The sequence below is a fragment of the Sander vitreus genome, chromosome 4, assembly GCF_031162955.1.
Source record: "Sander vitreus isolate 19-12246 chromosome 4, sanVit1, whole genome shotgun sequence".
Taxonomy (NCBI): domain Eukaryota; kingdom Metazoa; phylum Chordata; class Actinopteri; order Perciformes; family Percidae; genus Sander; species Sander vitreus.
The window spans coordinates 31919727-31946759 of NC_135858.1; the positions used below are offsets into that span (position 1 = coordinate 31919727).

The window sequence follows — 27033 nt, forward strand, 5'->3', positions numbered from 1 at the left end:
TTTAGTAAAGTAACTGAAAAACATGGCTAGCTAAAGGTGATAAAGATGATACATTTACTGTGAGTTTGTCATGACTCCTGCCAGGACTACCCAAAGCTTTTAAGGCCTGTGGGCCAATGTGATGTGTGCACATTGAAAGAACCTTCACCCCAAAGACCTGAAGCCATGGAGCAGCTTAAAGCTCTAAAACAACATTTTAAGTTGTCATGGGGGGCTGAACTGAACTGTTTTAAGAAGAGAAAGTTTATTAGATACTTTAGCAGAATTCATTTTACTACCACATTACATTTTATACTGGGTTACTCTACCATAGTTTTACACATGAAGTTCAATTCAGTCGACAGCTTGTTAAAGCAGTTGTATAATGTCTTCTGTGGGTCTGACGGAGCGTCCCAAAGTCTGAGGAAATAACACAGATGAACGTATCTGTGACACTGTAGGTAACAACATGCTAATGTTAATGTGCTAACATGCCTACTAACAACAGTTTGAAGTTATCAAGCTGATGTTGCCGCATGTTACCATATTGGCCTTCTAACATCTCGGTTAGCATGTTAATATATGAAATGTATATTTGACCTCTTAGCAGTAAATATTGTGCAGTAATTATCATAACAGACATTATATGTCACTAGGATTCATTATCTGGCACCATGGATACACATGGTACTGGTACACAATTTGAGTTCATGTGTTACGAGAATGACGGCTCTCAGTGTGTCTAGGGTAACATTAAGTTCATTCCCTAACATAAAGTGTATTTTGTAAAGAGAAGGCTGGCAGGCAGTGAGGGGGGGAGGTGAGCAGAAAGGAGCAGTCTTGTGGCAAAATCTGATTGGTTCAAATGAAAGAGCCAACACCCTCAATCAGCTGGTTGAGATAGAAGCAGGAAGAGAGAGAGAGAGAGAGAGAGAGAGAGAGAGAGAGAGAGAGAGAGAGAGAGAGAGAGAGAGCGAGAGAGAGAGAGAGAGAGAGAGAGAGAGAGAGAGAGGTGAGCTGGTTAAACTTTTTGCCAAGCTTCATAAAGTATGGCATGTCCCAGCAAGCAAGGGTGTGACAGAGAGTCAGCATGAACAATATGATAAAATGTACATACAGTACATGATGCAAGTGTCTCTGCTGGTTGTGGAGAACGGTGAATGCCGGTTTGACAAGGTCTACGTGATAGGTGAGAACAGGTACTGCATGTTATTGGGGATATAAAGTGCAGACCTTAAACTTTGATTTATATTTAGTATATTTACTTACCATAATAGTAGGATATGTACTTAAGGCCATACGTGTTTTGTAAAAAACACTTTTCTTCATCTCTAATTTAAATTGCAAATTTAAAGTATGACAATTTATAGAAGGAAGGTGGACGAGGGAGGACAGGTGGCTCATGGGTACACAGTAAAAACATCATTGATGCTACTTTAACCTCCTGAGCTATGATGTATCCGTTAAGTCCCCCCTGATATAAAGAAGAAAACTAATTTCCCACACTGTATGAATAAGGATCTGTTTGGAGCAACACTTTAGTTATAGATGCACACAGAGGTTACCATTCCAAACCTAGATCATTCTTTTTCCAGCCAGACAGAGCCTTTCTGAGGCAGATTACTGGCTAATATTAAGACTGTACTGGAAACAGGTGCAATATTAACCATATGTCAAACTGTTTTAGTTTCTCTGAATACATATACAGGACTCTTAAACAAAATGAGTCAATGGAACATAAAGAACATAATGGGATGCCTCGGGGATCACGTGCGGCTTCACTAGGCAGCTTCTCAAATGAGGAAGAGCAGTGAGGAGACAGCGCATGCTTATCAGTCAGCCTGATGTGATGAGAAACGAAACTTAAATCGTACAGGCTACTGGAGGAGAGCGGGGAGGCTTCAGGGAGGGGTTCACTCCGGGTTCACATGATGCCAAGCTCCGGTACACGGAGGAGCTCCGTTATTCTCCGCGATATACCTGTATGAACAACAGCCCATCTGACGGTAGGCTAATTATCACATTTATTATTGTTGTTGTTATCGCGGTCATTAGGCGATTCATATCAGTAGTAGTAACTAGTAGGCTAGCACGAGTTGAAGCAATAATGTCGCAACAGTTAACTTGACTGGGAGAATTTGAACAGACTGCAATAACTGGTTGCACTTTAAACTTCTTGATTGTTGATTAATAGACACGTGTCTTACTATAAAAAAAAGTCTACAGTTCAAAACCTAGTTTTAATATCACTGCCATGGGTAGGCAATAGTCTCCCATCCACAGCTCTGTCAGCGCTGCAGTATGGTCTGGCTGCACCGTCTATCTCTATGGGATTGTTGTTGTTAGTGTTTGTGTTGACTTCGGGTCACATTGGCCCGTTTTTAATTTTTGTTTTATATCAGAAAAAATGGGACGTAGAAATAAGCGCTGAAAATGTGTAGAAGAAACATTTTACAATTTAAAACGTTGGAAAAAGCAAAAACAAACTTTTTTTTCAAGGTTGACGGGAAGACAACACAAGGATTAAACCAAACTGCCTTGGACATTCGGGGCGCCGGATTTCAGGTCTTACCAGCAATATACATCCGGTGAGCCAGGCTACTCCCTGGGTGATTTGAAAATTTTGAGCCACTGACTTTCATTCTGATTCTGTGTTGTTGCCTGCTTGCTCCTGGTATTAAGAGAAAGGGCAGCTGCGCCATCTGTTGGATTTAAGATGTAACTCCAAACAGCATTCAGTTACTGACATGCATTAAAAAAAAATCTGTAGTCATTTAGTATTTTTAGGATCAATTTAGCTGTGACTTGTATTGATCCTTCTTATCAACAGAGTGTTTTGTTTGCTATTCTTTGGGGCTTTTCTGTGTAAAACTGACATGCACGTACAGTCTTCCTTTAATTTTACACTAAGCATTTTCTCATTTAAAAGAGGTCTAAAACTGGTTCAAAAGTTTAGAAAATGTTACCCATTATTTGAAGACGTTGATTAAAAGTTCACATTAGGCCTGCAACTAACGATTATTTTCATTGTCAATAATCTGTCGATTATTTTCTCGATTAATTGATTAGTTTGGTCTCTAAAATGTCAGAAAATGGTGAAAAATGTTGATCAGTGTTTGCCAAAGCCCAAGATGACGTCCTCAAATGTCTTGTTTTGTCCACAACTCAAAGATATTCAGTTTACTGTCACAGAGGAGTAAAGAAACTCGAAAATATTCACATTTAAGAAGTGTTTTACTTTTCTTTCATAAAAAATGACTCAAACCGAGGAGGCGATTGTCAAAATAGTTAGCAAATAATTTAAAAGTTTAACTAATCTATTGATTGATTATTCTTTGATTAATCTAGTTCACATTTAGACCATTTTTTACCTAGATTTGGAATACTGGCTTTCAACTGAGAAATGTGGTTTCTGAGTTAGGCTTTAAAATGACTATAGGGTATAATTTGCACATTACTTCAAATCTGTTGAAATATGTTGTCATATCTGTCAAAGCAATTTTGATAGCAGAAACACCTGGCTTTAACATGAGATCTGTAGATATCAGGAGAACAAAAAGGCCTGTTAATGCCGGTGTAAATTAGGGCTGCAACTAACGATTATTTTAATAATCTATTAATCTGTCGATTATTTTTTTTGATTAATCGATGAATCGAATAGAAAAACAAAAAGCAAAAAAGCATTAATTTACATCAACTCAATACATACTTACATACATACTTGTTGTTTTAGTTAATAGTTGTGTAAAGGTAAGTTACCCAAAGAGCACACACACACACACACACACACACACACACACACACACACACACACACACACACACACACGTTCACTTGAAGCTTATTCATTAAATTATTAGCATCATTGTAGTAAGTGCAAGTCAAGTTCATTTGTACACCACATTTAAACACAGCTTAAGATGACCAAGTGCTATAAAAGAACTTTAAAATGAAATTAAAAAGTACAACACACACAAATATATTTGTCAACAATAACTGATATGGGACAAAGCACAGAATATATACATGACAATAGATTGAAAAATGAATGGGCCAAAAAAGGCAAGTGAATAAAAACGTGTATTTAGTCTTGCAAATTATACCACCACTGCTTTAATACTGTCATTAACAAGCTAATGCTAGCTTGTCATGCTTGTCAAGCTGGATAACGAGTAAATACCACACCAGCACCAGAAGAGCAACTGGAGGGACGTTACGTTCCTCACTTCAAAACTGAACAAAAGTAGGATTCTGTAGTGACTTTACCCTGCTGTTGAACTCCCTTCCTCCTCATCAAGGACTCCCAACATGTTTACGTTTTAGGTGCTGAATCATCACCGTGGTCCGCCTGTGCCATGCCATGTCGCTTGTGCTTATCTTGCAATTAACACGTTCTCGATTTATTTAGTGTGAAATGCTCCCACACCTTGGATGACTTAGGTCGTACTGATTTCTCTGCCTCCACCATGTGTTTCAGAACAACGTTAAGGGTCTCTCCGGTCTCTCTCCGTATTTCAACCCGGTCTCACGGCAGTTAGTGTAAATGTCACGTTATTTTTAATCTATTGAGACATGTTCACAGGGACATTTTTCTCGTGGTTGGTGGCCAGCACGAAATACCCTACGGGGAAAGGACGCCTCACACTCCGGGAGACAGCCGAAAAGGACGCCTCATAAACTGGGAGGCGGCCGCTATGCCCAGGCATGGGGACGCAACTACGGGGCTGGGCTGCATATTTCCTCTACCCAACTCTTTCCTCTACTCAATTTATTTATTTTATCTCTGCGACTGAGTGGCATATTGATACAACGAATCGATAATGAAATTCGTTGCCAACTTTTTTAATAATAGAATTTTATCGATTTTATTGATTTGTTGTTGCAGCCCTAGTGTAAATACACTCAGAATGCCTTGGAACTGCTAATAGCTGCTAATTAACATGAGTTGTTTCAACATGCGCTCAAAAAACCAAACATCCAGTCTTTACCAATACTTTATATCATCATCATCTTATCATTTTATCAGTGGTAATATTTAACCATGTCCGTCACTTCTAATAAGTTTCAGCAGATTAAGAAAACAAATACAGCCACGACGTAACCCAACACATTCAAAACTGTTTATCTCTTATCTTTCAACACTCGTGGTTACTGACAGGATGAAGTTAAATAACCTGTGGCCAGCCTTGATCTGAACAAAACACCATGTAGTGCTCAGCAGGGTTTGGGTGGTAATCGATACAGCATAGTATCGCAATATTTTCTGTGGCAATACTGTATCGATACACAGACAGACACCAGGTATTTTATTATATGAATTGCACATGAGAATTTAACTTTTTGGTACTAGAATAATAAAGTTAATTGTATTTTCAGTCGAATAGATGGTGCAGTTGAGTTTTTTGAATAAAGAAATGTTTCATCGCGTATCTGAACTGGGCTTTAAGCAGCAGGTGACCATAGCAACAAGCACACTTTGTGTCCTTCCTGAATGTCTGGAGCTTAAATTTTAATACCAAAGTCTTTAACAATTATAGATAAACAAACAAAAAGTATACATGCCAAATATATGAATGACTTTCTGAATTTAACATATTGAGCACACTTCTTATTACGCTGTCTTCTCTATTGTTTTCTTTTTCAGACAGATTCAAGCTTCAAGCAAAGTTGGACATTTGGCCTTCAGTGAGATAATGACAAGTTGATGGTCTATTGTGACTGGCTGTAACCAGAAAACACAACTGAAAACATATAAACTACTTAAGCTCTGAGCACATTCCTACAATCCATTAAACGTTTAAATTCAGATGCTTTAGCATTATGAAAGTATCACAATGTCAGCTAATGGATCCAAACTTGCTCCTCTTTTATCAACACATGACCTCAAACTTGTATGCACTAAATGCTCTGTCAAGGAGAAAGAAATTACGTATAAGTTAAAATCAGACCGGCACCATTGTGCACGCGATCTCCTGCTCTGCAAAGTTAAAGGTGGCAGCAAATGGAGGCCTGTTTCTAGGCGGCCTACGTTTCCAAATCCCAGTCAGTATGTAGTATGTTGCTTCTTTGTGGAGGGCTCTGGTTGCACATACCACAAGAACCGGTGCACCTTTGCCAGAAGTGATGAGGAAGCTGCCGTTTGGAACTTTGGAAAGTGTCACAGATTAGACCATGTGTTTCTTTGTAAACTCGTAGTTCAGTCTGAGGGAGGATCTGAGCCGCCTGATAACTCTGAATCTACGGGTCACCTCTTGCCAACTCTAGATTTGAAGGCTGTGTGCGAGCTGTGTTCCATCAAGGAGAAGGAAATAACTCACACAGTTCAGTCAGTTACTCACCAGTGCAGTAGAAATCTGCTTTTAGCGAAAGAAAAAGCCTCTAACCAATGGAGGCCTGTCTCTGAGCGGCCTACATGTGGACTGTTTGGTCGAAATGTTCTTTACCAAGTGTGTAAGTTCTTCGTTGAGGGCTCTGGATGTACACAACATGGACAGGAATGCACGTATGCCAGAAGCTATGAAGAGGCCACTGTATGGAACTATATTAAAGACAAAAACATTAATAAAGAGGCGTTAATCCGACTTGTAATTGAGTCTGAGCCTATTTCGTTAACACCAGAAAGCGCAGCTGAAAGCATACTCCAACAGTTTTCAGGTGAATTCATTGAGTTGTGCAAAGACTGCTTTCATGATCGTCCACAAAAAATAACAGCCAAAAGGTGGAATTCCACTTGCTCATCAGATGCAGCACACAGCTGGGACCCAGTCTTAGTTTATCACCTATCAGAGAATAGTAGGAAGCACATCTACAGCCAGGTGCGCCCTCTACGCCAGGACTGTCAGTTTAAGTATTGCAGTCATGTCAGGCAAGGCAAGCCCTGCTGGCATGAGGCCGGCCACTGCCAGTCTGCCCAGAGCGAGGTGGAGATGGCCGTGTGGAAAGCCGAGCACAGTGGGCTGTCTCTTCGGCCTCATCTCCTTCAGTTGAGCCGGCGGGAGCAGACGGAGCCCAGACTGGTCACCATGTACTGCAAAGTTTGCCTCCTGGCCCTCTCCTCCCCAGAGAGCTTCTACAAGCACTGCTCCTCTTTGGAGCATGCCCAGTTACTCTCTGAGGACACCGTCACCAAGTGGAGAGGACGACAGCCTCCACACAACAACCGATCTGACTTTTGGCTGTGTGAGAGGTAAACAACTCCACTCCTCTTTACATTTTTTGTTATGCAGGTTATGGGTCATGGCTATGTCCCACTATGGGTGGCAATTTTAAAACACCCAGAACTTAACCCTTTGGTCTGATAAAAAAAAAAGCCTTATATTACTGTTATATACTGTTATAATTTGCTTTAGGCAGCTCCTCCACTTTTTTACTACTACAACTAGGGCTGTCAGCGTTAACGCGTTAATTGCGATGCGATTAAGGGCCGACGCAATGCGATTCATTTTTTTTTAATCGCGTTAATCGCAGGCCGGCATGCGATTCATTTATTTTACACTTCACTCGGCTTTGCGTTGTGCCTAACGACTACTATTTTGACCCTTTGGCGCTGCCGTACTTCTTCATAACACATCTTCTGCTGCAGAATGCAGGCAGGCTGCCAGCATGGAGAAAGACAGCAGCAACACACTTCTGAATGGCGCTTTTCTTTTAAAAAAAAGTTGTAAAGTCGAATTAAAATATCGCCGAAGCACGTCAAGCTTGAGCTACCACCTACAAGCTAAGCATATTAACGTGACGCAGGCAAAGCAATATTTTGGAGAGTGCTACTTGCCGACCTGTGGATGAAACCAAATCCAAAAAAATTACTACAGCTCTTGCAAAATGGGTGGCAACTAACTGCAGACCTGTCAGCATTGTAGAGGACTCGGGTCTTAAAGAAGTGCTACGGTTGGCATGTTCTGACCCGTCTTATACACTGCCATCGAGGGGGACAGTAGTTTCACCATACACAGCCTGTATGACACAGAGAAAGCAGCTAAACTGGAACTGCTGCCAAATGCAAACGCTGTCTCATTAACCGGTGATCACTAGACGTCATTGAGTAATCAACATTATTTAGGAGTTACTAAACACTATATTGACTCTGGCTGGACTTTGCACTCGTTTGCCTTAACGGTGGTTGTTAGTGTTACAGCTCAGTCAACTGTTCACAATCCTTGTTAAAAATGTAAAGGTTAAATGTCCTGCTGTGGCATCTGGTTTTTGGACCATTTTGTTTGTACTGTATAAGCAGCGTGTTAGTGTTACATCTCAGTCAATTGCTGTGGTGTTTTAGTTAGGTACTTGTAGGAATTGTGCAATAATGACATATTCACACATTTGTTTACAGTAAATAAATTTCATAAAGTCACTTTCTTTGCATTCATTTGATTCCCAATCAAGATACACTGGTAAGAATTGCGTTCCATTGTTAATATGTACTTAAAAACAGTTCTGAAATGCAAAATAATAGAATTTTAATCATGTGATAAAACATCTGATTAATCGCGATTAACTATAGAACTTCAGCGATTAATCGCGATTAAAAAATTTTAATCGTTTGACAGCCCTAGTTTTAACCCGTTTAAAGGATAAGTCATGTCAAACTTTATTTGTATAGCACATTTCAAACAAAGTGCTGAACAGGCACAACATATCAAAACAAATGAATACAAAAGCAAATTAAAGCTGCAAGCAGCATTGGACGGGCCCTTGCACCTCCTTGCACATCGGGGTTACTGGCGGACGCCGCTCCTTGCAACCGTGCATTTGCGTAGCACTCAGACACTGCAAATCGTCACCAATGAAAAGGGAACGCTCTGCTGAGTTCAATGATACCTCACACAAGACTCTACATCATACAGTTCATTAGCTGTGAAAGGGGGCATGGCTAAAGCATAGGGGGCGGGTCAAACCATGACCAATGAAAACAGAACTCTCTGCTCAGTTCAATGATACGTCACACAAGACTGTACCTTAAATGGGTCACCAGTTATGAAAGGGCCATGGTTTAAGCATAGGGGGCGGGCCAAACCATGACCAATGACAAAGGAACTCTCTGCTGAGTTCAATGATACCTCACACAAGACTCTACCTTAAACGTTTCAAAAGTTATGAAAGGGGGCGTGACCTGAGTAAGTAGGGGTGGTTAAAGCATGGGGGCCACACATTTAGACCACACATTATAAGTTTTGTGTAAATCTGATGATGTTTGTCATATAATGCTGATTTCCTTTTGCCAGCCCCCTGCTGGACCAAAAGACAATATTGGCCTGTAGATGTCCTCAGGCCTTGACCCTTGTTGATCATGGGAAATTTCAAGCAGAATGGACAATGTACACTCTAGTTACAGCCACTCGTTCATCGCTAAACACTCAAAATGGCTGCCATGCCACGCCCACACCGTTTGATAAAACGTTTTTCTTTTAATAACTTTTCATCTTTAAGGTGTTGAGATGGTACAGACCAAATTTGAAGTCCGCCGGATGAAATCTTTAGGAGGAGTTCGTACCTTGACTTTTAGGCCTACTTCCTGTTGCCACTAGGGGGCGCTATGACTTTAAGTAAATATCGGCCTTTATTTGTCTTCAGGGTTGGACTCTTATGAATCCTGAAAGGTTTCGAGCCAATTGGACAATGTACACTCAAGTTACACCCACTTCCTGCTTTGATGGCGAAACGCACAAAATGGCCGCCCCGCCACGGCCACGCCCTATGACGAAAAGTTTTTCTTGTAACAACTCTTCATCTTTAATGTCTTAAGATGGCACAGACCGAATTTGAAGTTGATCGGATGAAATCTCTAAGAGGAGTTCGTTAAAGTACGACATGTGGAAATGGCCAAAATCACACAAATTTCGAACTTTGAAATAAAAATCGCGGACTTCCTGTTGGGTTTAGGGTAGGGCTCCAATGACGTTTTTTGTACATCTTGACATGGTACATATGTGTACTAACTTTCATGAGTCTATGTTAAACGCACTGCAGGGGCTCAATTTTTTTTAACTTTGTAGGGGGCGCTAGCGAGCCATTTTTGTGTGCCTATTCCCGAAACCCTTAAAATACGTACATTTTCACCAGACTTGATGCGACCGCCAATTTTGGTGAGTTTTTGAATATGGTAAGCCCCTCAAAAAGCCAATTCATTTGACATAATAATAATAATAATTCCTTCAGTTTCAATAGGGCCTTCGCCACTGTCGGTGCTCGGGCCCTAATTACTTACATACACTCAAAGATACTAGCATGCATACTAAATTCTTTAGATTTTTCAGTGTGGTCCTTTTGTCCAATGCAATACACAACAAACACAAAGGTGCGACTCACACTTAATACACACACAAAATAAATTCAAACTAATAGAGGTATGGAAGATTTAAAATGCATAAATGAAAACAAATCAAACATGAAATAAAGTGAAATACAATACACATCGTGAAGGGTTAAGTAAATGGAGAACATATGCGAAAAGGATGATTATTTTTAATAACTTTAATTAATTTAATTCCTTATTTTAGCATGGGCAATGCGTCTCCATCTCAAAAAGAATACGCTCCCTCTAACCCCCTCATCAAAGCTAATAATAGTGTTTGCATTTAGTTTTTGAAGCTCTGTGCTCCTTTCTGCTGACAACACTGAAATTCAACACTCCTTGTCACTTTATTTTCTGTGTTGTGATTGGATTTTAATATGGCATGGACCACTTATGCCACAATGAAAAACAATTAATTCAGTTAAGGCCAAAAAGCCGAATAATTCTCCTTTTCATCATCTGTTTTTCATTTAATTATGACACGGTAAATTCATGCACAAAAATTAAATTCACCAATATGTATTTCACTTTCTTTGATTTGTTTTAATTTATGCATTCTAAATTTGCCACAGTAGGGGAGCTCCAGAAACACACACAAAAACAAACCTAGTACAATAGTAGTAAAATAAGTTAAAAATAATACCTAATATATTATTTTTAATAATAATAATAATAATAAGTACCTAGCATAAATTTGAATGAGTAAAAATCTTCTGAGAAACATTTAGATGTCTTTTTTATTGTGACATATTCTTTGTATTGTACTGTTCAAATTGCCATTTCATCCTAGACCACAAACATGCGAGTATGGCAACAAGTGCCCAAAAGCTCATTCTGAGGAGGAACTGCAGGAGTGGTTGATGCGCGCTGCAGAGGAGAAGGAGATCAGACATAACATTGGCGCCCAGGGTCTCATGTGCTACAATGAAAGGCTCTTGGAGGAATACAAAAACAGCAGTAATGAAGTACACATTGTGAGTACGAGGCTCTAATCTTTCGTCTCATTATCTTATTCTGGTTGTTCATGTTGTGCCATTGGTTAACTCAAATGAGAAGCACACCATGTTCTCTTTTGAGGACATTGTCTTTGAATCCAGTCTTTATCACATAAACACTCCCTCTTTCTCAAGGACATTGCAAACTTGAATACTCCCCTAGAGAAAAAAAAACTGTAGTGCTGCAAGGCCTGAAAACACACACACACACACACACACACACACACACACACACACACACACACACACACACACACACAAAGAAGACACTATGTAAATACTGTCATACATTTGCACATCAGACAAGGAATAAAATGGGAATACAGAAAGGTGTTTCCATCAAGTGCTAAGTGAGAAAACTGCATTGAAGTACACAGGTCAAACGCAGTCTGTCGCTGATGTTGTGATGTTGCTTCATTCGATGAACTACAGTAGAGATAAAGATGCCTGACTGAATTTGGACATCTCTGGGTATTATTTAAGTATAGTGATTCCTGCTTCCCAAAGACTCACAACACTGTAGAATGGTCCCTTTAAATTCCCCTTCATCACATTTAGAAAAAGTAAACTATATAATTTAGGTATAACAAATAATTATATGACTTTTTAATTTCTAACAAAGGCAGTTGATTTTTTTTATTATATTAGCAATTTATTCTTTAGTTCTTCACCATGCTAATTTAATTAATTGTCTCAAATGTTGAACAGATTTCAGAACAAGTTGACGATGTCAGCATCTCCTGTGATGAAGATTTAACTGTGGAGTGTGAACAGACCAATGCAACACTGCAATGGAACTTCCAAGTGGAAACAGAGGTGAGATTTTTACAATAAGGCATGAAGTTGGTTGCTTTTCCTGGGTCAAATGTGAAAAAGTCTATCTAATATCTTACTTCAAACTACTTCAATACAGACACGGCAGGCTGTGTTTTTGTTCCTGTGCTCATTTCACATTTTCGGTAGTTCAGGACTAGTGTTGCCAGATTGGACTGACAAAAAGTCTGGGCTTTCACACTGGGGATGAAACGGAAAAAGAAAACATACAGCTTTCGTGTCCAAACCTTTCACACCAAGGCCGGCATGAATATTCGTGTTCCATGCATTCTACTGAAAACTACACATAATCGTCAACTCATCGTTGTTTTAACTGCAGTAAACCCACACTCAACTCTGCACACTGGAGATGGACTCGTTATTCCAAGTGTGCAATATTATTTAGAGAACTTATATTCAATTGCTGGTTATAATGATGATAATAACAACAACAACCATAATAATAATAATAATAATAATAATAATAGGCCTATATCATGTTATCACTTATCAGGTTTTGTCAGGTTTTATAGTTTACCTTTTACGAGTATTTGTGACGTACGTACGTATAATGTCCATACCATAATGTCAGCTAATTTTAATTGTTCTCTATATATTATCTTGAAACAAAGTATGTTTACCCCTCTTTTGCAGTCTACTCACTGTCACAAGCCAGTTCAACTGCTACACTTCCCCAGATATTGTCTCTATTTACGATGTCTTTATAAATTTTATTTTGTTTTAAAAAAAAATACATTAGTTTGCGAGATCAAATGGATCAATCAATCAATATCCCTATTGTTGTGTGACGGCATTATCAGCAGAATTATCACAATGACGTCCGAGAAAATCTATCATCCTTTATCAATCGTATGATAATAATCAATCGTATGATAATAATCAATCGTATAATGATAATCAATGTTATGATGACAATCAATCGTATCAGCGGACCGCTAACGTTCGGACCAGCTCATTCTCTGTAACCAATGCAGCATGAGAGCACAGCGGAACCAGCCAGCCGGTGAACAACTTATTTGTTGGCTAACGTTAGCTTGCCAGCACCGCCTTAATGTTACCCCATCGCCACATCAATCATAGAAAACGAGCCGAATAAAGCTGTCACTCGTGGCGATAGCATTGTGCTTTGTGTGAATGAAGTATGAAGTTAATTTAACTCATTGGGCGGCAGGCTCGCTGCCTCGTAACGTTACACTACTCGTTTGTCTGTTGCTGCAAAACCTCAGCTCCGCGACTCGCCGGAGGTTAGCTTATACTAAAGATTATACGTTACCATGGCAATGATACACATAAATATGGCTGCCGCTCTGACCATTCTGCTACGTTGATTTGAATGGAAAGGGCCTTTCTATCCATTTTATTTCTATGGGGTAACCTTTATATGAGTAGCCATGTAATAAGCTGTGTAATAAGCTGTCTAATAAGTTGGATAATGTAGAGCGAGCCGGTCATTATTGTAAATTTAACCATTTCAATTCAAGTCCTGCATCAGCCTGTGTGGGTTCTAATTGGCCATAATGACCGGCTTAAAATGTGTATTAAAAGTTAAATGCTGTTAGACCATAAACCTAGCTACTCAATTTGTCTTCTTGGTGTCAGTGTTGTGTTCACACAATCTTCATTTTGAATTTTTCTTTAATTTTCCAGAAATGGTGTGTCATAGTATGCTTAATTGCCACTTTTCTGTATGTACAGAGACAGCTTGTGCACGTGGCACTGCTGAAGCAGGAACCAGGAGCTTTGTTCACCCTTGGTGACATCAGTTCTGTGCCCTGCATCTACTCCTCAGGTGAACACTTTCTCAGTGAAGACATGACCTATGACATCAGCGTGTCTTTCACATCCATGAACCCAGGCCTGTATGACCAGTGGTTAGTGCTAGATTTTGACATGAGACCAGTGCTACTGAAGAAACTCAGAGTAAGACTAGGCCAGCTGCCATTGGAGGACATTGAAAAACCAACTGTGAACCGTGGAGCCACCTTACAAAGTGCTGAGCGTTGGCATCGAGGGAACAGGGTTTTCATCCCTTGTTCATCCAGGACAGAAGAACAGGAGGAGCTGTTAAAGGAGTACAAACCTCCTCAGATTAACTTTCTGTATAAGTCCTTCTACAACAGCCAAACACCTCTGAATAATGAGAACTACAAAGAAAGAATGCACCACTTCCTGTACAACGAGGAACGGGCAGAGGACCAGATTGTTTCAAGGTAATATGCTTATCTGTAGCGGTTTCCTTTTATATTGTTTAGAATTAGCACATATTTACAAAAACTAAGTTGTTTTCTTATTTTCTTTGTTTAGACTGAATGTTTGTGGAGAAATTACAACAATGGATATGTTGAAAAGTACAAGGTTTGGCATGATGATGGCTCCTCAGGGAGAACTGTTCTGTGCGGTCTCAATTCCTTGTAATCTCACACCAGACACCCCTGAGGGACTGGTTCTTAAACGAAGCATCCAGTCTGGCCTGATAGCACCTTTATCTTCAAGAGGTCGAAACTCCAAGGTCTATGAAGCCATCATTCTGAAGGACACCACAAGTGAGAATAAAATGTATTTGCAACTGTCTAAAAAATGTTGCTCTGATCTTACACTCAAAAGCAATGAATCATACCAAATGGAAGTGCAGTTTCAGCTGAATCGCCACAGCTTCTGCAACATGCACAAGGCCGTAGACCTGCTTCCTGATACAAAAAGAGTGCTCCCAGACCTTAAAAACTGTGGAGTTCCAGTGAATAGCGTCAAATATGAGAAGCTGAATGCAAAGCAGCAGGCAGCAATTGACTTTATCACTGGTAATTCCAATGTCCAAAACCATGTGGCACCACTCCTTATCTATGGACCATTTGGAACTGGCAAAACATTCACCCTTGCTACAGCAGCCAGAGAGCTGTGTAAGCAGCCTCACAACAAAGTGCTCATTTGCACCCACACCAACAGGTAATACATATTATTGATCATGTGTTTAAAGGTGTATTAAGCATAATTTTCCTAAAAAAACAAAACAATGTATAGACTAATACAAAAAGAATCCCTCTCACTCATCATACATGATCATAGATTGTAAAAATAATGGACACCGCTTCTGTGCCTGAAAAGTGAAGCCTTAATCCTGCATTTTATCTAATTTCGAGCAAGGCTCAACTGGTTGCAAAAAGACCTCAGTTTCTGTAGAAGAGAAAATTACCCAACTTCTCAGTAAACATTTTCATGAGCTTATGGCCATTTTGTGAATTATGGTCCCATTTATTTTAAAATACAGAATAAAGCAAGGGAAGCTTTAGGGGTGTGGCTACACAGGGACCTGTCAATCATGACAGAGGCAATTCTAACCTGTGTGTTTTTACTTTATCAAAGTTAATTGGAACATTTGGTCGCCTAAAATGTCTTGTTCAGCATTCTGCTAACCAAGCTATCTTGCTACTACTAGTGTTAGCGTGACAATTTTCTGTACCGGAGGTCTGCGTAAATCCACTGGATGACTCGCTTCAGAAGGGTTGAAAGTCTGCAACTTACCCCTTTAAGCGTTTAGCTTAGCACAGCACAGCACAATTGCCACCATAAACAACACTGGCTTGGACACATTATCGTTCCCAGCTCCAGCCTATCGTCAAAAATCATCTTATCCGATGCTATGATGCTATGGCCACTATTTTTACAGTCTATGCTTATGACCCACTAGAAGTGTGTATTGATGTAGACCTGCTCTTTGCCTGTATTTGGAAGAGCCACATTTGAATGGTGTGTTTACAAACCAACAATGCTGCTAAGTATGCCTTTAATGAAATATTGATTAATTGATTGATTGACTTGGGAATTACTGGAATTGTTGGGTCTTTGTAAATTATAGAGTGTGGTCTAGACCTACTCTGTAAATCTGTAAAGTGTCTTGAGATAACTCTTGTTATGATTTGATACTATAAATAACATTGAATTGAATTGAACTGACATGTGTGTGATGGACATGTGCAAAGTAAAAGTGTAAAGACTAAGCTCTTTGCTCTAAGATGTACTGTTGTAAAGTTTTAATATACATTTGACAATATTGTCATTTTTGTTTGCTTTAAGTTCTGCAGATTTGTACGTCAGAGATCACTTCCATCCATTCATTGACAAGAAAAATGATGGAATGAGGCCAATTCGAATAAAAGCAAACAAACAAGGAAGTGCTTTCTTTGCCACAGATGAGATAACTTTAAAATACTGTTTGCTTTCGGAAGATGGACAGAATTTTTTACCACCCACAAAAGCTGCCCTTGATCGCTACAAAATAATCATAACCACCACAACAATGGCAAGACATTTCCATGACCTAAAGCTCCCAGAGGGATTCTTCACCCACATACTTATTGATGAAGCCTCTCAGATGCTGGAATGTGATGCTTTGATGGCCCTTGCTCTTGCTGGGCCAAACACCAGAGTTGTTTTGGCTGGAGATCACATGCAAATGGGACCCAAGCTTTTCTCAGTTGATGATCATCACCGTTCAAATCACACACTCCTTAATCGCTTATTCCACTACTATCAAGGCCAAAAGTGTGATGCTGCCCAGAACAGTAGAATCATTTTCAGTGAAAACTACCGATCAACCAAAGAAATTGTGGAGTTTGTGTCTACCAATTTCTACGTTGGTAAGAATGATGTTATCAAAGCCACTGGAAATATTCCGGCTCCTGCAAATGACCATGCCCTAAAGTTTCACCATGTTAGGGGAGAGTGTCTTTTGGACACCGTATCTATGTCTTGGTTTAACAAAGAAGAGGTTGCCAAAGTGGTTGAAGCAGTGAAAGAGGTTCTCGAACACTGGCCATTGACCTGGGGGACCAAGGACCAAAGCTCAGTCTGCGTTCTATCAGAAGGATGTCAGGTAAATTACAACCTTTAACTTGTTACAAGACTGAAACAGTGATTGATGTATTTTAATTGCCATTGTTATATATGGTCAGACTATGGTCAATAGTTTAATTATCTTAATTGTTTTTTTTATGATTTGTAGGTTTGGCAAATTAGGACAGCACTTAAAAGAAGAAGCCTTGCTGAAGTCCATGTTGAGAATATTGCAAATGTGCAAGGTAATTTTAATCTAGCTACTATTAAGAACTCCTGCAGGAATTATCTCATTATGTTAGACATGAAGGATGGCTAAACATTACACCTGTCTGACTATTCAAATATATTTGTATTACCTTTCATATATATTATTGTCATTTTACATAATAAACATTGTCTTCATGTGTTAACAGGCAAACAATTCAGGGCAGTCATAATGACCGCTGTGCAAACACGTGACAGCCTACAAACATCTCACCTGCCTGGTCTGGAGCTGTTCAATGATGCCCGTGTGTTAAACACTGCAATGACTAGGGCTCAGTCCCTTGTGGCTGTGGTTGGAGATGCCGCTGCCCTCTGTTGCTTTGGAAAATGCTCAAGAGTCTGGAAGAGCTACATAGATCATTGCATCAGCAACAACAGTGTTGCACCATTGCATTTCACCAAAGATTTCTTCGAAAAAGATGTTATGGAAACTGCAAGGTTTCAAAAGTCTGAACATGTGGATGAAAGCAACACTCTCAGTGATGCAATTCTGCAAGAGTTGAAAGATGAATATGAACAGTTGGAAACACAATGTAGTTCAGATGAAATCAGATTAAAGTCAAGATCATCATACAATACCAGTGATGTTGAAACAGACGTTTTGGAGTTGTGTAAAAAACAACCAGAGATATACATGCGAGGAAAGTTGGTCAGGGAGTCATATAACAGAGGTTATGTCATACCATCTCACAACCCCTCTAGACGTATCAGCATCACAGGAAGGGCAAACCTGGGTAAGGGCTTCACTGGAGATGAAGTGTTGTTGCAGTCAGCAAAGGTGGTCAGCATCACCAAGGAAGCTGCATCCGCCCGTGAACTTGTGTGCCTGCTTGAAGATGAGGATCACAGTAAACCAAGACAGAATTCTGAAGACATATTTGTCAGAAGAACGATGATGCCCATTACAAAATCTGCACCCAAAGTATGCATACTGATCAACAAGAAAAGACGTAACTTCCTTCCGATATGGGAGCAAACTAACGGACAGTGGACGATTGCACGAAATGAGCGTCTTGATGAAAAGCTCAAACAAAACAATGTATTTGTAGTGCAAGTGATTGGCTGGAGAGACAATTGTCGTTTTCCATTGGGGAAAGTCATAGATGTTCTTCCAATTGGAAGTTCTTTGGCTGATGGACTAACAATCCTGAATCAAGAATTCAAAGTTGCACCCAATACATGTAAATCAGATGAGGCTCTCTCCAAAGATGAAGATTGGACACACAGAAAGAACATAATAGACATAATCACTTTCACTGTTGATCCAGAAGAAGCAAAAGACTTGGATGATGCCATCAGTGTCAGGGAAATTGGAGATCAGTATGAGTTGGGAGTCCATATTGCAGATGTGGCAAGCTTAGTGAGTCCAGGTGGTGAATTAGATGAGGTTGCAAAACAACGTGGTGCTACATTTTACTGCAGTAAAGAAAATCATATGCATATGTTCCCAGAAGACTTGAGCACCGGACACTTCAGTCTTCTGTCAGGCGAAGTTCGCAGGGTGGTTTCATTAATGATCAAAGTAAACAAGAAAACACATGAGATCATTGAAAATCCCGAATTCCAGCTGTCATTGATCAGGTCTGATAAGCAGTTGTCTTATGAGGAGGCAGAGGTCATGATCACCAAAAGATATAGAGAGAGACCTACATTTGACACTGTAGAAGACTGCGTCACAGTGGCTTATTGTTTTGCAATGGCACAAAGGAAGATTCGACTTGGAGAAGATTGGGCTTATGCTCAACCTGATGATCAGAGATTGCCTGGAAAGCGCAAAGCCAATCTGATGATTGAAGAGCTGAGTGTGTTATTCAACACACTTGCATCTAAGAGGTTGATTGATTCAGAGAAAACCAAGTATTGCACACCCCTTCGCTGTCAGGAAAGACCCAATCTAGAAAAGATAAAAGAATTCAAGGAGAAATGCGGAGAATTAATACAACTGTCTTTTCATGTACGGAACAAAATTGACCACGAGGAACAAGCCCCAAACAGTGAAAACTTCCGTATACTCACAGAAGTGTGGGAAGATATCCAGTCAGCTGCCAGAACAGATGATATCGACAAAATGGTGGACCTGATTGCTGCAGATGACATCCACCCTCTGCTCCAGCCAGTCATTGATCAGTTCAGAAGGTGCTCTAGTAAATCTAAAGTCATCTGTTCGAACTCCTCTCGCGAAGCACAGGTTGGCCATTATTCTCTGAATGTAAGATCTTACACACAAGCATCCTCACCAATACGGCGGTACATGGACATCATCTTGCAAAGACTTTTGCACTCCGTCATATGTAACCAGGATGTCCAATACACTGTAGACGTGATAAAGACTTTGTGCAGTCAATTTGAGGAAAACCTCAAGGATGCCAAGGAGTATGAACAAAAGGCTGAGCAGATCTCCTATGCAGTGAGCATGAGAAAAGAAAGTGCTTCAAAGCTAGCCTTTGTTGTTAATCCCAACAGAGACAGTTTTGCAGTGGCATTTCCTTTTCACAAGAACATATTTGCAGGGAGTTTATCAATTATGTACAAAGATTTACAATTGTGCGACCAACCAACTTATGATGAAGCAAATAACTGCATCACTCTTAAATGGAAAAGGCGAATCTACGCAGTTGACAACATGCAAATACACCAAGAGTTGAACATTCCAGACTGTGATTCCTACATTGAGCTTCCACTGAATATGTGGAAAGCCACTATTAAAGCAATTGATGAAAAAAACTGGGATCATGCAAAGTTTCTTACAATGAACGTGAATACATTGCGACTGGAAAATCAAAATATTCTACCACAGTCATCTAATGTGCCTCAATCGAAGACTAACTCATGTACCTTAAAGGAGCATGAGACACAAATGGAGCATGAGGTTGACATTGAGCTCCAGTTGCAGAGAGGTGACACCCTTCAGATCCAAATGACAACAGAGTTAAAAAGAGGTTATCACATGCCTGCTGTGCAGTTGGTGCACATTAAACCAAAGTTTGAGATTTGTGTGCACCATGTCCACAGCCCTATTACATGCTTCTCCAGATCAGCAGATGATCCATCAAGGACTTTTTATAGCGACACTAAGGAGTATGTACGCATATGGAAACCATTGTGTGAGATGGAATCTGCTTCCACTGCCGTGGATGAAAGTGACAGCATAGTCATCGAGAACCTGGTGGTAAGCTTCAGTCAAGAGCAAGAAGGCATACTAACAGGAAGCTTCTTCTTACCTCTGACATGGATTAATGAATGGGCCATTGAATGTAACCTTTCAAAGTGCTTACTGTGCATACGTAAAAGAGGTTTGAAGGTGACTCCAACCCTGGAGCTTTCTGCACCGATGGACCCAAAAGAGTTCACATGGGTGGCCCATGGTGTCACAAGAAAAGAGGAAAAGAAAAAACCACCAAATGAAGGAAGTAAAGTGGAGTTCTATGTCAATCACCTGCCGATGGAGACCTTTCCTGAATGTATCTTTCAGAAAAACACTTGTTTCACAGTTGAAATAATTCCAAAGCTCCTGCCTGACATGTAAGTTCTAGTGTAGTTTACTCTGAGCCTACCAATGTAACTTTGCTTACACTTTGACTTTTCATTAGGGCTGTCTGTCAACGTGTTCACGCAAATGCATTTTAATGGTTGAGGATTATAAATTATGATATTCTAGTTGTGGGTTACATCTTTCGCCCGCATGGTGAAAAGGCATATATTAAAAGGATTTTATTAATGGATATCAGATCACTCAAACAATTGGAAAATCATCATAAAGAAAGCATATTAGTCCACTCCCATGTTGAGTATTATCTATGTTAATTTAATTAACTGTGGACACTCAGGCAATTAATCGTGATTCGATATTTTAATTGATTGACAGCCCTACTTTTCATGCTGTATCTTATTTTTCTTGCATTGACATATGCTGATGGACTATTTCATTTTCAGCTAGATTAAGCGGTTGACACAAAGTTTTATCTTATCTGTTTGTAGCCGGAAAGAAAATGCTGTGGTCAGTATTATATCTGCATGTGATCTTGTCAAGACTATAGCACTTGGAAAACACATTCCAAAAGAGGGTATGTTCATTCATTGACTTTAAGTATTTGTATCAATGGGAGTCAGACATAACGTGGAATACACAAAACACACATTGAATATTCATGTAGTATATTTTAAATTTGACTCAACAGGTTTTTCTTTTTCTTGCAAAAACATTTTGTCATTTTGTCTTTGCAGTGTGTAATGAGCACATACCAATGTGGCACATCCTGAGGAAAGAGCTACCAAATGTATTGCCAACATTTAACGCGAGTCAGTATCGTGCTGTGAAGAAAGCTCTAAATAATACCTTTACACTTATACAGGGACCTCCTGGTAAGAGCTGGAACGTAAATTCACCCTAAAGTTTCATATGTTCTGCAAAGGCTTAAGTAATTTTTCCCATTTGTCTTTTAGGAACTGGAAAGACAGTAGTAGGTGTGTATATAGTGTACCGTTTCTTTGAGCTGAACTCTAAGAACCCAAGGATAGTTGATGACCCAAAGGATGAGAACAAGAAACAAGTCATTCTCTACTGCGGCCCATCCAACAAGTCTGTTGATGTTGTTGCAGGCAAGTTACTTTCTTTCTCTGCGGAAATTTCAGCTGCATTTTTTTCTGTTACTATAACCCATGTTTTACTGTTGTAACACAGAATACTTGTTGAGGTTTGGGGAAAGACTAAATCCCCTCAGGGTCTACAGCCAACAAGTGGAGATGCTTGATTACCCTTATCCAGACTGCACTCTTCAGTTTTCCCGGAGGTCACTTCGCCAAGAACGTGCCAAATCAGAGCTAAGGTATTATTATCAGACCAGTTGATGACACTCAATTTTGAAAAAAAATATTTAATTATTCACTAACACTGGCATGTTTTAGGAGCATCACTATGCATCACCGCATGCGACAGGACCAAAACCCTTCTTCAGGTAGAATTAAAGATTTTGATCGACGCATTAAACTTGCCCTTGAGGAAGAAGGAGAAGTTCTGACTGCTGAAGAGGTGAAAGAGTAAGTTCAGATGCATTATTGGTTTAACAAACTTTAAAGCTGCATGAAAATGTCACCTTTTAGTCAGTAAAAGTAGGGAATTCCTAAATACTCATTTTTGAAAGTTGTTACTAAATCTCACCTTTGTGGCAGTTGTCCAAGTTTGTGAAATAAACCGCAAGTTTCAGTTTTACAAGAGAAAAGACTTCAAGGATGAAGACAAACTAGTTGGTTTGGCAAATAAACATTAAAGAGCAGCGTACAGCTACTTCCTTGAGCTTTTCTATGGGACTGTTTCCTACTGCAGGGATGAGACGGTCCTCAATGGGACTAGGTTGGACATTACTTTGTCTTGGGATAGTTAGTGAATGTACGGTAACAAGCTCATCATTAGGATCCTATCATAACATGTTCCTTATTCTGTCATAAGATAATGATCAAAAGTCACTTTGACTCAGTGTGATAATTAGACAGTCCCAAACAGGGCTATGTCCAACTTTAATGTCTTGTGTTTGTTAGTGTAATTTTAGTTTCCTGCATGTCTATCATCTGTTTGCACACCAAAATCCTGTCCAAAGAGTTAGAAAGAGTAGAAAAGAGTAAGTAAAGAACTTTAAGACTTTGTATCCAGCCCTAACTGTATAACATTTTTCCCGTCTAGATACAAAAAACTTCTCAGAGCTGCACGGACATATGAGCTTGAACGCCATGACATCATACTGTGCACATGTACACAGTCTTCCACCCCGAGTTTGACTAAGACAGTCAGCGCACGTCAGATCCTCATTGATGAATGTGCAATGGCCACTGAACCCCAGGCCCTGATTCCATTAGTCTGCAACAAACCAGAAAAGGTGTGCTTTTCATTTAACAATCATTGTCCAGCTTGTGCCTCCCATTAACACTGTCCTGAATGCTTCTGTATGCTGATGCTGATCTGTGCCTTGATTCATGAAAATACTGCCCTGAAATGTTTAAAGCACAATGGGTTTTGATGTCAGAATATCTCTGTTATCATTTTTTTATTAGCCTAATCCTCAAAAATGTAATGATATTATTTTGTAGCATTTTATTTTTCATGGCAGTTGTGACAATGGCATCATGACAACTAGCAAGGTTGTCCTGTGTGACAGTGAAAAACATGATTGTCAAAGGCTGATTCCTAATGATAATGGTACTGCCCCCTGATCATGTATCCGGTCCCACTTTCAGGTCAAACTCTAATGTTGACCAGCAGTTTAGTCCATGGCAATGAATCTCAAAAACTACTGGCCAAATATCCATGAAGGTTTGTCCACAGGGAATTAATCCTTATGTTAATGGTGACCTTCTATTCTGTTATCTAGTGTCCCCACCAGTTTTTGCACTTATCAAAATATAAAGGGGAGATTTGGGCACACTCATGTCCCCAACAGCATCAAGCCTTTCCATTTGTTTTGACACAGGAGGTTCTCCTAGTGCTGGTTAAAGCCACCTGTCTGACTGACTATTTTAGATCTGACTGTTGTCAAATAACAGGAGTTTGGGGCACTGGATCATTACAATAATTATTCACTCCAATGTCTTACAATATGACTTTCAGGTTGTTTTGATCGGTGACCACAAACAGTTACGACCCATTGTGAAGAATGAGCGTGTGAGGAAGCTGGGGATGGCCAAGTCTCTGTTTGAACGCTACTATACAATGCACAAGAGCAGGGCAGTGATGCTGGACACCCAGTACAGAATGGTGAAAACATTAAATATGCACTATATATACATATCTATTGTATATATTATCTATATAATATATATATATATATTATACAGTATATTGCATATGTATCTATTACATGTACTTAGTGTAGCAATATTGAATTACCACATGTCTGAGTTTACTATTTTAAATTGTTATCAACAACTATCAATGATATGCCTTTATAGCACAAGGACATATGCGAGTTCCCGTCAGAAGAATACTATGAGGGAATGCTGAAAACTGGGGTGAATCAGCCAAGCAGCGTCCTGCGTGTTGATGCCAAGACGATGCCAATCGTTTTTGGGGATATCAAAGGAGAGACCATCAGTCTGGTTGTCAACACAGCCAAGGGCAACGAGAACTCCAAAGCAAACCAGAAAGAGAGAGACAAAGTGGTACTGTATTGGGCACACTTGGTTTTGGTTAAAAGTTACTATAGAGTAGTAAAGTAAAAGTACCATTTTACATTATTATTGCTTTCAACCACAGTGTTGGTTTGGTTCTTTTGCAGATTGACATTGCTGAAAAGCTGGTGAAGAATGCCAAAATCAAAGAGCAAGATATTGTGATTCTGTCACCCTATAATGCACAAGTGTCTGAAATCAGAGATGAGCTGAAGAAGAAGGACATGACTCAAATCAGCGTTACCACAATCACCAAAAGCCAAGGTGACCTCTCTGCTACCTAACGACAAATCTTTTACTGAAAGTAAAGAAGCTACACCACTATAAATAAATATTCCAGAGTAAAACTACTCATTGTGAAGAATTGCTCCTCTCAAAGTATTACCAATAGAAACATGTAGTCAGTACAGTATGTTGAAGCTTGTCCCATTGGTGCTGGGTAGGCAACTTAGTTAGTTTGAAGCAGTGTGTCATATTTTATGACTATATATTCCACATTTGAATTTAAAATCATAATCCGTAAAATAGTAACTATAGACAAATGTAGTGAAATAAAAATATTTTTTTCAGTTGAGTGAGTCTTACAAAATGGAAATACTTGAGTAGCATTTCAAGTGTACTTGTTTTCATGATATAGACCATTTTTCTGGACATGTAAATGACAATCCCATGACTCAACAATCTAGTATTTCAGTGCCGGCCCAAAAAAAGCAAAGCACAACATCACGTGACATACAATATTTTGTCTTCTAGGAAGTGAATGGCGTTACGTCATCATATCTACGGTGTGCTCTCTGCCAAGTAAAGAGATTAATAGAGAACCAGAAGGCTCTTGGCTATCCAAACATGTGGGCTTTGTGGGTGATCCCAACCAGATAAATGTGGGCATCACCAGAGCCAAAGAGGGACTTTGCATTATCGGTAAGATACTGCAGCTCAATGTCTTATTCCGACGCTCAAAGCTCAAACCTCCTAGCTTCTTAACTCAAATGTTTTTGTCCTCTGAAAGGAAACCAAGAGTTGCTGAGCTGCAGTAGCCCTTGGAAAAAGCTCCTGGCCCACTACAAGCGTAACAATGCAGTGACAATTGCAGACAAGATTTCAGTGTGTCGTCCCACATAGCTGATCTCATCTGTCCCTTTGAAGAGACACACACACAGCCCTACGCCTGCGCAACAGCACGACTTCATGAAATATGTAGGTCTATATATTTTTATGTTTTTTCAATGATGTTGCAGTAACTTTTTATGTATTCTTTTTACAATTGTATATACCATATTTGGGGGTTTTGTATTGTATTTGACAGTTTTGGTTGTGCTCTGATTTAAATACACCTTTCTCTTTAATATGTGTAAATCTGTAAATAGGAAATCCTAAAACTCCTATATCAACTGTATCTAGAATTTTATTATTAGATGTGCTAATTCGAATTCTAAACTTCCAGGTTCAAAGAATGAAGTCTGTTTTTTTTGTTTTTGTTTATTTTTATATTATGTTTACAATTTAAGAAATTGCATTTAAGAAAAGGTGTAGGCTACAATAAATACTTTATCAGACAATGATAATGACAGAAAACAGAGTTCAGCTCTTGTTGTTTGAATCTTTTAATTAATCTTTAGGTTTAGTTTAAATGTATTTCACTGTATTTACCACTGTATGAAATCACCTCCAGTAAGACAACGTTCCTGTTTACTGATGAATGTGTCAGAATTAGTTTTCATCTGGCCTTAAAACTTAAAGAGTGAGTCCAGTTTGTAGTTTTCTTTTTTTAATGTTTGACCTCTCATAGAATTGTTTTTGATACCTTTAGATGTTGTTTGTTCAGGGATAAGGTTTTGCTACAGGAATACATGTATCTATGTTAATAAAACATTTTTATCAAATATGACACGTATGATGTTGAGACAAAAGAAACGTTTTTTAGCAGCATTGCTCAAAATGGCTATGAATTTTTGCCTTTATATCTTCTAAAACATTAAATCCTTAACTTTTCAAATGGTAGTTTTCAGGAAAGGTTATACATTTAAACTGCTGTTAAAGTTGTTCTTTAAACTTTTCTGCATTCTGTGATTTTAGTAACTGTGTGTACAAAAACATTCAACTTCAAAATTATGACTTTGATGTTAACTTGTATTTTGATGAATTGTCCATAAGTTAATTGCTGTTGTTAGGTGGCATATAGTCACAGCCTTTTGACAATCAGCTGATTAAGGCCGTTTATAAGAGCTGAGCTGTCATACAGTCTTTGTTCTTTGGTTTATAGCCTCGTTCTTTTAAGTGCTCAGTGCCATTAAGTGACTGTGAATTTAGGTTGTTTTTTATATGTTTTATTTTTCTGCTATGCTGTCAACCCTTGTACGCCATCTGGTAAGAAAGATGATGTTTTTATGCTAAATAGTCAGCGTGCTGTGATTACTGCTTCCAAAGTAATGAATTTATAAAATATCAGTTTTACCAGTATCATGGTCATGTATATATGATGTGAATAATATAGTTTCCATATAGATGATCTTCCGTGTGCATCTACCTACACACTAGGACACACTTATGCTAAACACATACAGCTTGCAGTTTGGAGGGTCTCTTCAACCCTAGTCTTTGCCAGACCCTCCTCCAAAGCACGGTGAAGGAGGGTCTGGCTACTCCACATAGCATTTGGGGATGGGTGGAAAACGTGCT

General features: G+C 39.3%; 1 protein-coding gene across 3 annotated transcripts; it reads left to right on the top strand.

The window, feature by feature from the left end:
- Positions 1 to 1845: 1845 nt before the first annotated feature.
- LOC144517301 (3'-5' exoribonuclease HELZ2-like) lies at positions 1846 to 26814 on the top strand. Of its 3 annotated transcripts, none has more exons than XM_078249349.1 (21): positions 1846 to 1985; positions 2479 to 2567; positions 5624 to 7165; positions 11061 to 11244; positions 11974 to 12081; positions 13747 to 14309; positions 14404 to 15042; positions 16171 to 16969; positions 17099 to 17174; positions 17346 to 20718; positions 21175 to 21260; positions 21421 to 21558; positions 21640 to 21795; positions 21878 to 22022; positions 22102 to 22233; positions 22874 to 23066; positions 23795 to 23941; positions 24136 to 24345; positions 24462 to 24618; positions 25108 to 25275; positions 25364 to 26814. In XM_078249349.1, the coding sequence occupies exons 3-21, from the start codon at positions 5814 to 5816 to the stop codon at positions 25474 to 25476; spliced, it is 8739 nt and encodes a 2912-aa protein (XP_078105475.1). In that variant the 5' UTR covers positions 1846 to 1985; positions 2479 to 2567; positions 5624 to 5813; the 3' UTR covers positions 25477 to 26814. The 3 variants fall into 3 exon arrangements, with proteins under 3 accessions (XP_078105475.1, XP_078105477.1, XP_078105476.1); XM_078249351.1 differs by having other exon boundaries at positions 13795 to 14309; XM_078249350.1 differs by lacking the exon at positions 2479 to 2567.
- Positions 26815 to 27033: the final 219 nt, after the last annotated feature.

Coding starts and splice junctions, on each gene's coding strand:
- LOC144517301 (XM_078249349.1), top strand. CDS start 5,814: ATGTCAGCTAATGGATCCAAACTTGCTCCTCTTTTATCAACACATGAC. Junction 12,082..13,746: donor ACTTCCAAGTGGAAACAGAG/GTGAGATTTTTA, acceptor TTAATTTTCCAG/AAATGGTGTGTCATAGTATG. Junction 23,942..24,135: donor TGGACACCCAGTACAGAATG/GTGAAAACATTA, acceptor ATGCCTTTATAG/CACAAGGACATATGCGAGTT.